General features: G+C 38.2%; 1 protein-coding gene across 3 annotated transcripts in view; it reads right to left on the reverse strand.

The window, feature by feature from the left end:
- Positions 1 to 4,358: 4,358 nt before the first annotated feature.
- LOC123546650 (biorientation of chromosomes in cell division protein 1-like 1) overlaps positions 4,359 to 16,421 on the reverse strand; it is a 40,905-nt gene continuing 28,842 nt past the window's right edge. For all 3 annotated transcript variants that reach the window (XM_045333102.2, XM_045333103.2, XM_045333101.2), the window contains 5 exons: positions 14,732 to 14,909; positions 14,172 to 14,445; positions 13,126 to 13,935; positions 12,670 to 12,879; positions 4,359 to 10,412 (listed from right to left, as the gene is read on the reverse strand). In XM_045333102.2, coding sequence (XP_045189037.2) covers positions 9,494 to 10,412; positions 12,670 to 12,879; positions 13,126 to 13,935; positions 14,172 to 14,445; positions 14,732 to 14,909 — 2,391 coding nt within the window. In that variant the 3' untranslated portion in view covers positions 4,359 to 9,493. The remainder of the gene's footprint in view (positions 10,413 to 12,669; positions 12,880 to 13,125; positions 13,936 to 14,171; positions 14,446 to 14,731; positions 14,910 to 16,421) is intronic.

Below are 16,421 nucleotides of genomic sequence, written 5' to 3' on the forward strand. Positions count from 1 at the left end.
CCGGAAATAATTATTTTGAGAAGTGTCCAAAAATACGGACACAATAATTATCATCAACCCATCCCTGTTCAAAGAGGAAGAACATTAACAATGATCGGTAAGTATTCTGTTGATAAAATAAGTACTGGCCTTGTTTTCGTCATCAGTTAAAACCCCCTCAAAGAGCTAAAAGAAGTGTGTCGGTAACATGGCATCTGTAGTGGAGATCAAAGTTGCCCGAGATTGTCATGGCATTACGTCATATTTTCGCGCCATGTGACTCATCACTGTCTAATCGTACCGCCTCGGTTCTTTAAAACAGTAAAAAAATATCTTCTTTATTTTTTTTAAAAGCGAATGAGCAATATTCCGTATAAACTGACAGGTAAACTGTGTCGAACGACAAGTGACCTATTTGCCCTCAAGGAATTTATATTTTTGTTTGAGAAGAATATCTTACATATCCTGTCAAAAATACACCTACAAAGATTCATTTACTTATCAAACTTATTTAAAACCACAGCAACATCATACTGCTTTATTTTAAAACCACATTTCTATTTACGTCCACGAGGTGTTACTGCCGCATTACAGAAATGTTTGCCAAAATTGTTTTACTCGATGTATTGAAAAAGCTGCCGCGTTTTTATTATTTAAGATTTTTTAATTCTGTTTTTTGTACTTTCTTGTCAAAAGTCTGAATTTTATGACCATAGAATGTATTACTTATTTACTTTTTAAAATAAATAAATAATTAAGACCGCGCTGTTTGAAATTTTACAAATAACTGTATGAAAATTCGATCGTTTTTATAGAATATTGCCTACATTTCTGTCGATATCTTATTAAAATTGTTATAGAATTCAAACTGTGTTACTTCTCAAGTGGTGCTGAAAATCTGAAGCGATTATATTAAAAAATGAAAGCATTACGCGCGTTTTTTGGTGTACGTGTCGATAAACAAAGATATTATTATTACGATAGGTCGCTCATGTTCGTGGAATGGAAAATTACTGGTATGACGTTTTGATATTTTTACGATTCGCGGGAAAATTACATTCAATCCAGGTTATTTTTAAGGATGTAATTTCTGAATTTGGTAAAGTTACGAGAAAAAGCCACTCACCCGATCCGACGAGCATACAGAGAGGTCCACTCGTCCCTATCCAGACATTAACTCGCCAATCCTCGCATAAGACATAACTCGCAATATACAAGGCGTCTAAATGTTCTTAGTGTTTGAAGATAAAATTGCATGCAAGAAATCGAGAAATGCATGCTGCAGACAAAAGTCCGTGCAAAACCTGACGCGGGGGAACTGTTCGGCGCATGTAAAATTTATATGAAAAACTAACAGTTGTTTTTATTGAAGTACAGCGACTATGCGAACATAGAGTCGGTTGTGTTTGTCGGCGATCGATTGATTTTTCGATCTTTGTGGGAATGATGACACTATACCCCCCCCCCCCCCCCTTGACTTTCGACCCGGATTTAGACGATTTGGAAAAACGATCCCGGTCGAGATGAAAAATCCGGAACTTCCGGAGTATTCCGGAAAACTTTCACCCATGCAATTGCAAAAATTATAGCAGGTGCTAAAATAGACAATAGCAAAACTGTAGGTATAATTTACACTTTAATCCGTATGTAAGACACCATTGTCTAGTGTCTGCAAAATAGAAAATTGAACAATTATTTTATATTAGTATTGATGCCTATTCACATAAAATGCAGTAGAGCAAGGTAACTGGGGCGTAACTGCAACATACCTTATAGTCATAATGTAGCGCTGTCTTAAAAAGAAGATAGAAATAACCGACAAAAAATAAACAAAAACTACGGTCATTCTTACCAACGTACATTTTAGCTTAGTTTAGGTTTATAGGCCGTGTTTCAGCACTTTTTCAGTCACATACATGCAGGCAGTTTACCTTACCATCTCTCCAGAAAATTTGTTTGTTTGTTTTGGGTTTAACGCCGTTTTTCAAAAGTATTTCAGTCATTTAACGGCGGGCAGTTAACCTAACCAGTGTTCCTGGATTCTGTACCAGTACAAACCTGTTCTCCGCAAGTAACTGCCAACTTCCCCACATGAATTATCAGAGGTGGAGGACTAATGATTTCAGACACAATGTCGTTTATCAAATAGTCATGGAGAACATACGCCCCGCCTGAGGATCGAACTCGCGACCCTGTGATCCGTAGACCAACGCTCTTACCTACTGAGCTGAGCGGGCGGGTATCTCTCCAGAAAAGGACCTGTACTAGACTCGCAACTTTCTCACATACAGATTTATGGTCTGCCCAAGTGTGAACACATAGCCCTTTTCAAACGTCAGTCAAATAGTGTTCACTATACAAATTGTGTTCCTTATACAAACCTCGGTTACAAGGAACTAGTTCACTATACGGATATAAGGAACCTTGGTTATAAGGAACAAATTTTAGAGGTCCCAAGCTGTTCCTTATAAGCAAGGTTTACTGTACTGATGCTCTAGAGGCATACCCTAATTTTTTTGAGCATGTTACCGGAAACAAAGATTTTGTTTTAGGCCTAAATGAAAGCTTTCTTAAGTTACTGAACACAAACCATTTTTCAGTCTTAAGGATACTGTGACATTGACCTATGGACAACTTTAGATCAAAACATTCTTCAGTAACTGAGCAGAAACTGTTTTCAGTCTCACGGTCACTGAGACCTTAACCTTTGACCCATACAATAACAGGGGTCATGTACTCATCCTATAAAGATTAAAACCAACTGGGCAAATGGTTCTTTAGTTAATATTTAGCACAAACTGTTTTCAGTGTTGAAGACACTGTGCACTGACCTACTGATTTCCAATAACAATAGCGGTCATCTACTGACCACAGGCAATCATTCTTTGAAGTTTAATAACTGTTGGCCAAAGCATTTCTTAACCAAAGAGTGGAAATGTTTTCAGTTTCAGTCATGATGACCTTGAACTTTGGCCAGTTGACCTTCAAAACAATTGGGGTCTTCTACTGACCACAGGCAATCAGCCTATGATATCTGACCATTGTAGGCTTAAGCATTCAATAGTTATTTAGAAACCAAATGGTCTACTGATAGACATACAGACTAACAGACAAGGAGCAAATTCTAAACAACATAACCCTCATCTCTGAACGGGAACATAAACATTTGAAATAATAAAATACCAATTATCTGAGAACTAGATGCCCATGGGCAACATGTCGAGCCCGCCAGTTGTCCAAAGGACTAGGAGTTGCACATGACACCCTGTCTCATTGAGGCAAACATTTATGCCAAATGAAAAATGATTGCAAAAAGTTACAATACAAGTTATTTATAGTAACAACAAAGGGAAGTAAATCTTTAAAAAAATCTAAGTCACCACAAAAATCCTTACAAGTAGAGATAGGTCAAAATACACCTCAAAATTGGATGTAACATGCATATTGTACTACAGAAAAGTGGTCTTGATTTTTCCCTACAACCAGTAATAAAAAAGTTACAATATAAGCTATTTATAGTAACAACAAAGGGAAGTAATTCTAGGTTCTTGCACATGGCACTCCGTCTCATGATGGTGAACAACTGTGCCAAGTTACATCAAAATCCCTCCATGCATGAAGAAGAAATGCTCTGGACAGTCATTCTTGTATCTGACCTTTGACCTCTAAGTGTGACCTTGACCTTAGACCTAGGGTCCTGGTTCTTGCGCATGACACTCCGTCACATGTTTGTGAACATTTGTGCCAAGTTACATCAAAATCCCCCCAGGCATGAAGAAGAAATGCTCCGGACAAAGTCATTATTGAATTTAACTTTTGACCTCCAAGTGTGACCTTGACTTTTGAGATAGGAACCTGCGGTTTGCGCATGACACTCCATCTCACTGAGATTAACATTCATGTCAAATATAAACGAGATTGCTCCATGTATGTCAAAATTATGGTCCGGAAAATCAATTCTGGACGGATGGATGCACGCACGCACATGCACCAAACAGCCGTTTGGACAACTATGTCTGCTTCCGCAAGCGGGCTCGACAAAAATTACAAAAAGCAAGAGTGGGTGGACATAAACAATCATCTTAACCCTTACCATGCTGGACACGACTGATTCTGCTTTTGCGACCAGTGCAGATCATGATCAGCCTACATATCCATGCAGTCTGATCATGATCTGCACTGTTCGCCATTCAGTCAGTATCTTTTTGGTAAACACCCCTTTTAACAGTTGATGGCATTGTCCAAATTGAAAGATGGACAAGTTCATTATAGAAATTTTACAGGATACGGGTTAACAAATGCAGATGATGGCAAGCAACTGACTAAAATACCTCATAACCAGACAAGCTATAACTGATGAATAAGAAATAACTGAATGCTGGTAATTTCATCTTTTATTTTACAAAGTATACATGGAAATTCAGTAATAATTATACATAAATAAAACAACTTAACAGTTTCAACAATCACTGCCATGGATTCACTTTTCTAATAACTACTGAACTGAAATTTACATTTTGTCTCTATCCATAAATGGCAACATCTGCCTTAAACTGCATCAAGAATAGTCGTAATCCGGAACTGGGTTTTCCCAAATCAGTGTAGGTACAAATATCGCAGATTTGTTACATAAACTATCAAAGTTTAATCCTTTTAATACATCAAATATTGCTTTGAATTAACAAGCCAAACTGATACTATTTATTAACAAGAGCTGTCCGTATGACAGCGCGCTTGCCTTTTCTCAGTGCTTGCCTCTGAATTTGAGCTTTGCCAGTGAAAAAAAAAAACAAGTTAAAAAGGGGCATAACTCTGTCAAAATTCAAATTATAGTTATGAGAATCGTGTCTCTTGTGAAATATATGGCCTCCAGAGAGGTCACAAGGTTTTTCTATTTTTAGACCTACTGACCTAGTTTTTGAAGGCACGTGACCCAGTTTCGAACTTGACCTAGATATCATCAAAATGAACATTCTGACCAACTTTCATAAAGATCCCATGAAAAATGTGACCTCTAAAGTGGTCACAAGCAAAAGTTTACGGACGCACGTACGTACGACGGACACCGCGCAATCACAAAAGCTCACCTTGTCACTTTGTGACAGGTGAGCTAAAAAAAAAAAAAATCCAAAAAAAATTATAAGTCCCGACAAAAATCTTTACCAGGTAGAGATTGGTCAAAATACACCTCATATTTGGATGTAGCATGCATGTTGTACTACAGAAAAGTGGTCTCGATTTTTCCCTACGACTAGTAATGAAAAAGTTACAATATAAACTATTTATAGTAAAACAAAGGGAAGTAATTCTAAAGAAAGGAACTGCGCATGACACTTCGTCTCATGATGGTGTATAATTGTGTCAAATTACATCAAAATCCCTCCATGCATGAAGAAGAAATGCTTCGGACAAAGTCATTCTTGTATCTGACCTTTGGCCTCTAAGTGTGACCTTGACCTTTGACCTAGGGACCTGGTTCTTGCGCATGACACTCCGCCTCGTGGTGGTGAACATTTGTGCAAAGTTATATCAAAATCCCTCTATGCATGAAGAAGAAATGCTCTGGACAAGGTTTTCATTCTTGTATCCTTTTACCTCTGTGACCTTGACCTTAGACCTAGGGACCTGGTTCTTGCGCATGACACTCCGCCTCGTGGTGGTGAACATTTGTGCCAAGTTATATCAAAATCCCTCCATGCATGAAGAAGATACGAGGAGTGTTCGATATGAATTGCTTATTGTCCTCTAGCTCGATATCCACGTGGGGCACGATAAAAACCAATACCTACCTGTATAGGGTTATTCAATACCTACACAAAGGTGTATAAATGTACATGTTAGACTAAGTGTAAGACATAAAATTTGCCATTTGAATACACGCAATCATTGACCACTGTAGTAAAAATGGTTAGTAGAAGCGTCGACAAGAAAGATGAAATACGGGCTTACATCAAAGCTCGCTCAAAACTTGGTTGTTCTTTGAAGCAGCTGATGACTGAACTTTCTACTGCTTATGGACCTTCTTGTGTGTCTTATGACACAGTCCTGCGATGGAAAAAGAAATTTGAGTCTGGTGTAGAGTCCATCAAAAATGTACCGAAATCAGGTAGGCCAAAATCTGCATCTCCTAAAGAAATCGTTTCCAAAATAAAGGAAATCATTGAAGGAGATGCCAGATTTACAGTTCGTGATATTGCACGAAAGGTAGGCATATCACTATCAATGGTTCACCTTATTTTGAAGAAGCATTTGAAAGTCAGAAAGATTTCTGCTAGATGGGTGCCACATCTGTTGACTGATGAGCAAAAGAGGCAACGGGTTAAAGTGGCCAAAAAGCTGCTTCAAATGTTTCCAAAATATGACAAAAAGCAGTTTGCCAATGTCGTCACAGGTGATGAAACCTGGGTCCATTATTTTGAGCCCGTCAGAAAGGTTAGCAATAAGATCTGGGCCACTAAACACAGCAAACGCCCAATAATTGCCAAACGTTCTTTGAGTGCAAAGAAGGTTTTGTATGCAATCTTCTTCTCTGGTGAAGGAGTCGCAATAAAAGTGCCAGTGAAAAAGGGCAAAAGCATCACCGGAAAGTACTACAAAGACGTAGTACTGAAGAAACTGAAAAAGTATTATCAGAAACGACGCCCTGCCACTGGTTTTAAACATGTCCGTCTTCTACATGACAATGCCCCCACTCATACCTCCGCAATAGTTACGGCGTTTTTGAAGAAAGAAAAAGTAACTGTTTTGCCTCACCCCCCGTATTCCCCAGACCTTTCCCCATGTGATTTCTTTTTGTTTCCAAAATTGAAATCATTCCTTGCTGGGCGGAAATACCAGCCCCGACAGGCACTTGGATCTGCCATTCATCAGTACCTTATTACTGTGCCCAAATCAGCGTACCGTGACGCCTTCAAGAAGTGGATACATCGGCTGAAACTTTGCATTTCTAGCCACGGGGAGTACTTCCAGGGCATGAAGTGAGCCCTTTTGGGCTAACTTGAAATTTGAAGTCTCTAGACAGAAATAAGCAATTCATTTCGAACATCCCTCGTATGCTCCAGACAAAGTTTTCTTTCTTGTATCCTTCGACCTCTGTGACCTTGACCTTAGACCTAGGGACCTGGTTTCTGCGCATGACATTCCGTCTCATGATGGTGAACAACTGTGCCAAGTTTCATCAAAATCCCTTCATGCATGTAGAAGATATGCTCCAGACAAAGTCTGTGGACGCCGCCCGCCCACCCATCCGCCCGCCAGGGGCGTTCCCATACGTCCCGTTTTTCAAAAGGCGTATAAAAAGGGGCATAATTCTGTCAAAATTCAAACAGAGTTATGGGGATTGTTTCTCCTGGTGTAGACTTTGACAGTAAATAAGTATTTCAAGTTTCAAGTCAATAGCTTTGATAGTAACAGAGATATTTGACTTTATTAAAAACTTTAACCAACGCAGACGCCGACGCTGATGCCGACACCGACTGTGTTTACAAGTGTGTGGGTTTAATATTTTGACATATTTCAACATATTTCAATGCTACATAAGCGCAATCTATTTATAGAATGGTTTGTTTGTACCCACAGTGTGTGTAATAATCTTGGAAAAACCAGATGTAAACGGAGTTCTGGAGTAAATCTATTATATCACATCCAATGAAAATTTGGTTTTGAATGAATTTATCATAAATGTGTACGTGAATTTATCACAAATGTGTGCATGAATTAATCATAAATGTGCCATTTTTGCAGACTTTTTATTTTTCATTTATCAATTTACTTGAACATATAATTTGAGTGAAATAACTTTTAGACTAGTAAATTAGTTCATGAATCCTGCATTTAAAGCTTACAGTGTACCTTGGTATTCCAAACCAATTTTCAGAAAATAAAGATAACACTTATGCTTCAACATGTACAATTTTGTTACTATAATTATATTCTCGAGGAGACTATTAAATTATATCAAAAAGATATTATCTGATTAAGGAAATATCGTTTAATTTTCTTCTTATCTAAATTTCCTTGTCCTCCACGAAAAAGGCAATATGGAATCATTTTCTGGGATTCCAAATCACGCTAGATATATGTATTCTTATATTTTGTGTACTTTCCAATAAAAACAGGTAACTGTTATAACATATAGTTGTTTTACGTCCTCAAACGTTTTTTTTTCTTGGTATATACTTTGTCATCAGCTATAAAACATTTAGATTGACATGCATTTTAGATCGAGATGGAACACTAGAGTAGACTTTACATCCTGTAGATAAAAGATTTACTATTTTTATAATTATATAATTAACAATGTTCCTTTCTGAGGTAAAAGTGAAATGTCTGAGACACTGTTGTTTGTCTTCCAGACCAGACATTTGAAGCAAAAGAACATTTACCAAAATTGACACAAAATTTAATATAGACCATAAATTATTAATGAAGGAATGAAAATACCTTAGCAACCACTTTATTTAACAGCCACTTGATTCAGGCTGCAAGTCAACTAACTTTCATGTACTATTTGTTCCAAGTTGAACTTTTATTTTATGCAGTCACTTGCCTTAAGCACCCAGATTATGTTGCTCTCCAAACTGGACGCTTTAACACAGATTTGGCTTAGAAATAAACACTTCTTTAGGAACACTACCTGCCTGTATTATTGACCTCTACAACCTTATGAATATGCATTTTTGAATTATTTATAAATTTAATCTATTATAAAATAATGATTGCTAAATGTAAATAACAGGAAGTTCTCACCTCGACATTCAAATATACATACTTAAACTTGGTGTACTGATTTAAACATCACTTAACTAGCTGTATTTCAATGTCAATTTGGTTTTTGTATATTTCATAATGTATGCCTATGTTGTGGTTTTGTAACAATCATTTCAATAAAGATATTCCAGGCTACTTGAAAACAAAGTCTTCCTGGATGACATAGATATTTAGATATAGAAATCATTTCAATTATAACATGATTAAGTTGGGCAAAAATAACCTTTATACAAAAGCACTGAACCACACCTCAACAAAATTCCATAACTGTTTCTATATATTTCAGTATCTGTTCTCTGGCTATGAGACAGAGTGGGGAGAATATAGTATACACATGCAACTACTTCTCTGGTCCAGATTAGAAAAAAATCTTCAGCGGGCTACTCCAAATCCTGTGCATCTCAAACTCATCTTGGCTCTTTAACACTTTTTTTTTCATAAAATAAATAATTTTAGTAACTTTGGGTAATTTGAGTGGAACTGTTGCCACCAATATCAAAATCCTACAGCCAGTTTTAGGAACCTGTTTAATCTGGAGACACAGAGGGGCTCTGTTTATTATGCACAAGTCTACAATCCTTCAGCTCATTCCACTTGGCAATTCTGGTCAGTCTGATGAAGCAAAGTATCAACATTTTAATGATTACACAATTAACTTCACAGTCTTTCTGTTTCCAGTCTGTTTTCATGAACACAATAATATATTAATGTATCAGTTACCAATTGGATGAAATGTCTCAGAAATTCATCGTTTTGGACGTTTCGAAGACTTCTTTGCATGGCGTGACCTTGTTTCCCGGGTAACATACTGAACAGGATCCTCTTCTAAGGAAGAACTGTTCCTGGTTCCCCTTCTCAGTATAGGCGGTGAGGCAACCTCAGAGGAGGAGGAAGGTGATGCTGGTTCCCTTCCTCTGTGACGTCTTGATCTACGCGGAGAAGCCTGTGGTGACTCTGGTGCCAATCGCTCTCTGGGGTCAGGTGGGGAGGGGGTCAATGAGTCAAGTGGTGACGCTGGTCCCCTTGGCGATAAGGGGGAAACAGGACCTAGTGGTCCTGGACTAACAGGGGAGTGTGATCTGTCCCTTAAATCTGGAGGAGACGGAGTAAGTTCACCAGATGATGGAGGAGATGGGGTTCCAGAGATCTGAGCTCTAGTACGGCGCAACACAGGAGGTGTGTTTCTTTGCATTGGGGGAGGAGATACAGATAACCTCCTTGCAGGATGAGGGGGAGGAGAGACTGAAATACGTCTTGCTGGATGATGTGGTGGAGAGGGAGAAATAGCTTCGTACGATCCACTTCGTGCACTGCGTGTACGTCTCCTCATCATGGGAGGTGGAGAGGGAGAAAGTGACTCCATTCTGTGCCTCGGTCTCATCAGTGGAGGAGATGGTGTGGCTTCTATACGTCTTCTATATATTGGTGGAGGGGAAGGTGAAGTGTCTTCTCTGTACAACGTTCCCCTTTCAGTGATCCCCGTAGGTATAGGAGGTGACATTGATCTCTCACGATATACTGGTGGTGGGGTGTACACAGGCCTACGTTCAGGGGGAGGCGTTGGGCTCTTATCTTCTCTATACAATGTTCCACGCTCTGTTACACCAGTCTTTCCAGGTCCTTCATGTAAGTCATCAGGAGGGTAGTAATCATCCTCATCATACCTGCAAATATATCCAGTGTTTTGTTACTATATCCAGTGTCTTGTTACTAGATACAGTGACTTATTACTATATGCAGTGTCTTGTTACTATATGCAGTGTCTTGTTACTATATGCAGTGTCTTGTTACTATATACAGTATCTTGTTACTATATACAGTGTCTTGTTGCTATATGCAGTCTCTTGTTACTATATGCATGTCTTGTTACTATATGCAGTATCTCTTACTATATGCAGTGTCATGTTACAATATACCAGTGTCTTGTTACTACATACAGAGTCTTGTTACTATATACCAGTGTATTTTTCCACTAATTTGGGAAAGGGGCCAGAGCTTTGCAATTGAGAAACGTCTAAATTGGGAATTTTTAAACAGGAGGGTCATGATGAGCCTGGATCGCTCACCTGAGTAATATGAGCTACATGTTTCAAATGTCAAACTGATGATTTTTAGAAATGTTTTGGAAGATTTTTTGATGTACAATCAAGTAACCCCTGGGTACAATCAAGTAACCCCTGGGGCGGGGCCAATTTTATCCCGGGAGTCATGATTTGAACAAAGTTTGTAGAAGTCTACTAGGCAATGTAACATACCAAATATCTAAGATCTAGGCCTTCTGGTTTATTTTTAGCAAATTTATGAAGATTTCCCTATGTACAATCAAGTAACCCCATGGGGCGGGGTCATGATTTGAATAAATTTTGTCGAAGTCTACTAGGCAATGCTACAAGTCAAATATCTAAGACCTAGGCCTTCTGGTTTATTTTTAGAAAAGTTTTGAAGATTTTCCTATGTAAAATGATGTGACCCCTGGGGCGGGGTCAATTTTGATCCCGAGGGTCATGATTTGAACAAATTTTGTTGAGGTCCACTAGGCATTGCTACATGTGAAATATCTAAGCTCTAGTTCTTCTGGTTTATTTTTAGAAAAATTTTGAAGATTTTCCTATGTAAAATCAAGTGACCCCTGGGGCGGGGTCAATTTTGACCCTGGGGTCATGATTTGAACAAATTTTGTAGAGGTCCAATAGGCAATGCTACATGTCAAATATCTAAGCTCTAGGCCTTCTGGTTTATTTTTTTTTTAATTTGAAGATTTTCCTATGAATCTATGAAAAATCAAGTGACCCCTGGGATGGGGTCAATTTTGACCCCAGGGTCATGATTTGAACAAGTTTAGTTGAGGTCCACTAAGGTTTTTCTATGTAAAATCAAGTGACCCCTGGGGCGCGGTCAATTTTGACCCCGGGGTCATGATTTGAACAATTTGGTAGAGGTCCACTAGGCAATGCTTCACACCAAATATCTAAGACATAGGGCTTCTGATTTTTGAGAAGAAGCTTTTTAAAGTTTTTCCTTTCGGTTGCCATGGCAACCAGAGTTCAGCATGGAATTCAATTCTTTGAATAATTTTTGTAGAGCTTCACCCAAGGAACATTCCTGTGAAGTTTGGATGAAATTGGCCTAGCAGTTTATGAGGAGATGTCGTTTGAAGTAAAAGTTTACGGACGGACGACGGACGACGGACGCCAGACGGTGAACAATCAGAATAGCTCACCCTGAGCCTTTGGCTCTGGTGAGCTAAAAAGTTGTTTTTTAATAAAATGTTACATTTAAGAAAAAATGGTCAAAAATGCATTAAGTTAGCATACTGCTATGTGTTTCAAATGTTTAAGGTTCAGCGCGAGTTAAACCCTAATAAAACACTTGGCCACAATGGCCCCTTTACCATAAATGATATGACCAAATTTTTAAATTACACTGATCATCATGATATGACCAAATTTTTAAATTACACTGATAATGCTATATTGAAGAAAAAGTACTGTACCTTATCACAACAACAGCATTAAACCCAAGAAGAAACAACATTTATATGTGATACTGGCAATGAGTTATATATGAGATGAAATAATAAGCATTATAAATTTCTATGCAGTTTCTTCCATATGATACAGAGATAAATTACATATGGAGCTACCTTATGTTTATCATATGTTTATCATACTCTATTTTTATGATGTAATAGCATACAGTACGAACCACATGCTAAACATAGGAAAATTTCACAAGGCTATTCTGCCTGTTGCATAGCATTGTTGTATTTTTAAATAATCTCATTTTTAATTATTATAAGAAAACCTTGATTGATAATTGTAATCAAATAAATTACTCAAATCTTTATCAGTTTCAGAATTACATAACCATAATATACTCTTTTCAATGATATACTGTAATAATTAAAGAAAAAAAAATTACGGAGGTCTAGGTCGTAATGGGTCTTCCCATCCAGGTCCCTGTGGCATGTACATCGGTCTGCCTGGTGGATAATAAGGTTTGCCTGGAGAACCCACAGGGGGTCGGAGCGGGGAACCATCTGGCCCAATGTGTCTAGGAGACGGATACCGTCCTCTCACCATGCCCCTTGGTCCTCGGATCATTGGTGGCATTCCCCGCATTGGAAATGGTCTGAAGTATTAAAACAAATAATGTTCAACAGTTAAAAAACTGAAAATTCATGGATTACAAGGAAACAGTATTGTTTATAGAACTCATCACAATTTCTTAAGAGAAGAAAAAATGGAACATTTTTTGTCTATCTTGTCCAGGTTTATAGATGATAGGATAAACAGTAAACCAACATCCAAGATTCAAAAGGTCACAAAATTAGAAATACGTAAAATCCAACAGTGTATGATTTAAAATGATTCTTACCCTGGAACCATGGGTCCTCTAGGCCCCATCGGTACCATAGGCGGTCTAGGTCCCATTGGGCCTGGACCCCTCATCCCAAAAGGAGGCATTATAATGTTCTGTCTTGCTCTCTTTGCTGCCTCACCAAAGTTGACCTCGTCCAATGGTCTCGCCTTTCTACGTCGCTCCTCAGAATCGTCAGAATATGCTGAACGTTTTGAAGACACTGACGATATTGACCTGGACCTTGATCTGGAAACAGACCTTGATCTGGAACTTGTCCTACTTCTTGATCTGGACCTGCTGTATGACCTACTAGACCTTGACCTTGACCTAGATTCGCTGCTTATTGAAGATAATGACTTTGATCGACTTCGACTTGATTTTGACCGTTTTCTTGAATATGAAGATCTACTTGAGTAAGATCCTGACCTCTTTCTTGATGATGACGACACTGATCCATCAGATTTTGACCCTGACCTTTTACTTCTTTTTGATGACCTTGACTTTGACCTTGAGTGCCTCTTTCTTTTTCTGCTATCTTTTATACTACCTTTAGACGAAATCTCAGAGTCTGAAGCGTCTGGAGATTCTGGTGCTTGTGGGAGTTCATTATCTTTTTCACCAACTGGAGATTCTGCGGGTGGGGGTGGTAATGGAGGTAGAGGGGGAAGTGATGGCTCTGGCTCTGAGGGAGGAGGTGGAGGCCCACTTGGTAAGGGTGGAGGTGAGGAGGCAGACTTGCGAGAAAATGAGTGACGTGGTTTGTACAGGTCATCTGTGCTATAACTGCTGCGTGTCCTGGAGTCTGGTCTTCTGCTTTCCTTGTGTCTACAACATTGAACATATAACATACATTACAAGGATTCAAGTATCAAATACATTCTAAATTATCTTTTTCTATTTTTGTTGTGTGATAAGAATATACAGTTTAAAGTAATCATAGCTGAGATTGCAAAAGCAAACATTTGTGGAAACAGAATATATCATGCAAAAAGACTAAAAAGTTCTACTCAAGTTAAAACAACAGATTGTTTTTATACTCCTGTCCCTCTAAATATACTTACCTAAGTTGCCTCCCTTCTGTTTGACTGGTTTGTTTCTTTGAGACTGGTTCCCCTGTGCTAGACTGGCTTGAAGTTCTTTTTCTCTTCCTTTTCCCATCTGGCTGCCCAGACTGTATCTCAGTTCTGAAATCAGACTGGTCGCTAGAATTACTTCTGATATCATCAGTGATTTTGCTACGGGACCTTGTAGTTATCCCAACTGCTTCACTACCGGTATCTGCCATGCTAACCTCCACTATCTCAGTTTGAGGGGCATCTTCTATAACGGTCTCTTCTGAAACAGATAATTATTTATGAATAATGGTAAAAGCACAAACAAGGGACTGAGTAAGAATTTTGACTTTCCCTGAAAGCAACAAATTTCAGCAATAGAGATGTATAAAATTAAAAATTCATAAAACAATTTTTATTTCTGTATACAGAGTCCAGACTGTATTTTTCAATGTTACCTGGATAAATGATGTTACACCATTACTTCCAGTTTATCAGATGTGCAGATCTACCTTATTGTTAATCTAAAACTTTGGCCAATATTTACAAACATTTTCTATAACATGTACCTTCAAGTGGTATATCTGGGTCACCCTCTGCTGTGTCAGTAACAACGTATGTTTCTCCCTCAGCAACAAGAACTTCCCCACCATCTTCTGGTATGTCAATTTCTGTAAACTCTACTGTTTCCAAGGTAACAGGCTGACTTTCACCTTCATCTGGTAGAGGTATCTCTACAAGCTCAACCTGAATTGTCAGTTATACTTTGTTACCTCTCTCTCAGCACCAACAGGATTACAGTTTATAACAGATTATTACATTACAGAAAATCAACACTGTATGAAGACAATGTGTTTCCTGACTTTGGAAGCAATGGATGCCCCTGCAGGTAATATTTGAATATATTTCAGACCCCAATACTGGCATTTTAGTTTACAAGCTTATTTGAACCATTCTCGAATCTGCTTCCTGGAAAAAGCAGTACTGGTGTCATATGAGAAGGTATGGTTGTGACCCTGATGGGGCTAGCACCTGCGACATCTCAGACTGAGTGGTCAATGCCTTAACCACTACAGCACCACTTCAGCTAAATACATCAATTTAATAGACATATCTATGTTAACATAGGAAAGAAACAACATTGTATCTATGAAATCATGTGAAATTGAGCCAACAGTTTCTGACAAGTTTCTAATGTATATATTTAGGAACCATTGCATAGATCTACATGGTGAAATTTTAAAAGTGATTTTTATTGACAGGTGGTGTTTCAACACATGTAAATTTACACTTATTGGACCTAAGTGAACACAGTTACTTAATAAGCAGGTTTCAGTGTTGTGGCCTTATTCCCAGGTTCTCTTAAGAACAGGTTTGACTGTATACGAATGGAAGTCTGCAACCTCTAGCGGCGAAGTCTTTTAACCAACAAGAATAATTTGAACAAACATGGTATAGGCTTATTAAAAGAATTTTTGTGTGAAATTATTTCAAAAGCTGACCTGCAGTTTAAATGATAATGTTTTATTTCTAGCTACGGCAGCCATTTTTTGGACAAATCAAAAGGACTTGAGTAATACCTGAGGAAACTCCCACCAAAATTTATTTCAAAATCGAACATGTGAATGCCCATTTTTTAACAAAACTGAGAGAGGACCTTATAATGATGCTGCAGAGCAAGTTTCATTAAGATCCATCGAGCAGTTCTTTAGAAGAAGTTGTTCAAAGGTTTTTTTCTGTTTATACCTTCATGTCCCATAAAAGGGGCCAACTCATCATGATGCTACAGACCAAGTTTGATGAAGATCAAGTTGTATGTGAGAAGTTGTTCAAAGGGTTTCTACTTTACACACAAGTAGCCCCTAAGGCAGGCCAGTTGCCCCTATTTGAACAAACTTGAGAAGGGACCTTGCTAGAATGCTACAGACTAAGTTCGGTGTAATTCTGACCAGCAGTCTCAGAGGAGAAGATGTTTAAACAAGAGCTGTCTGATGACGTCGCGCTCAACTATTCAAAGGCTTGTCGATAAAATGGACTTTATAATAGTACTGTTACAACTGTGTCACAGTAAGGGTCAATAGTAGTCTCAATCCAATAGTCCTAGTACTTAGAAAGATCTTAAGTTGCATTCAAAACCTCAATATGAACTAATTAAGTAGACAAAGGGTTATTATTCTGTTAAAATACAATTCAGAGTTATTGGACTTGGCCCAGTAACTGTATGCAATGACCCCAAGGCATGTGTGAAGTTTCAAAACA

This window comes from Mercenaria mercenaria, chromosome 9 (assembly GCF_021730395.1).
Source record: "Mercenaria mercenaria strain notata chromosome 9, MADL_Memer_1, whole genome shotgun sequence".
Lineage (NCBI taxonomy): Eukaryota > Metazoa > Mollusca > Bivalvia > Venerida > Veneridae > Mercenaria > Mercenaria mercenaria.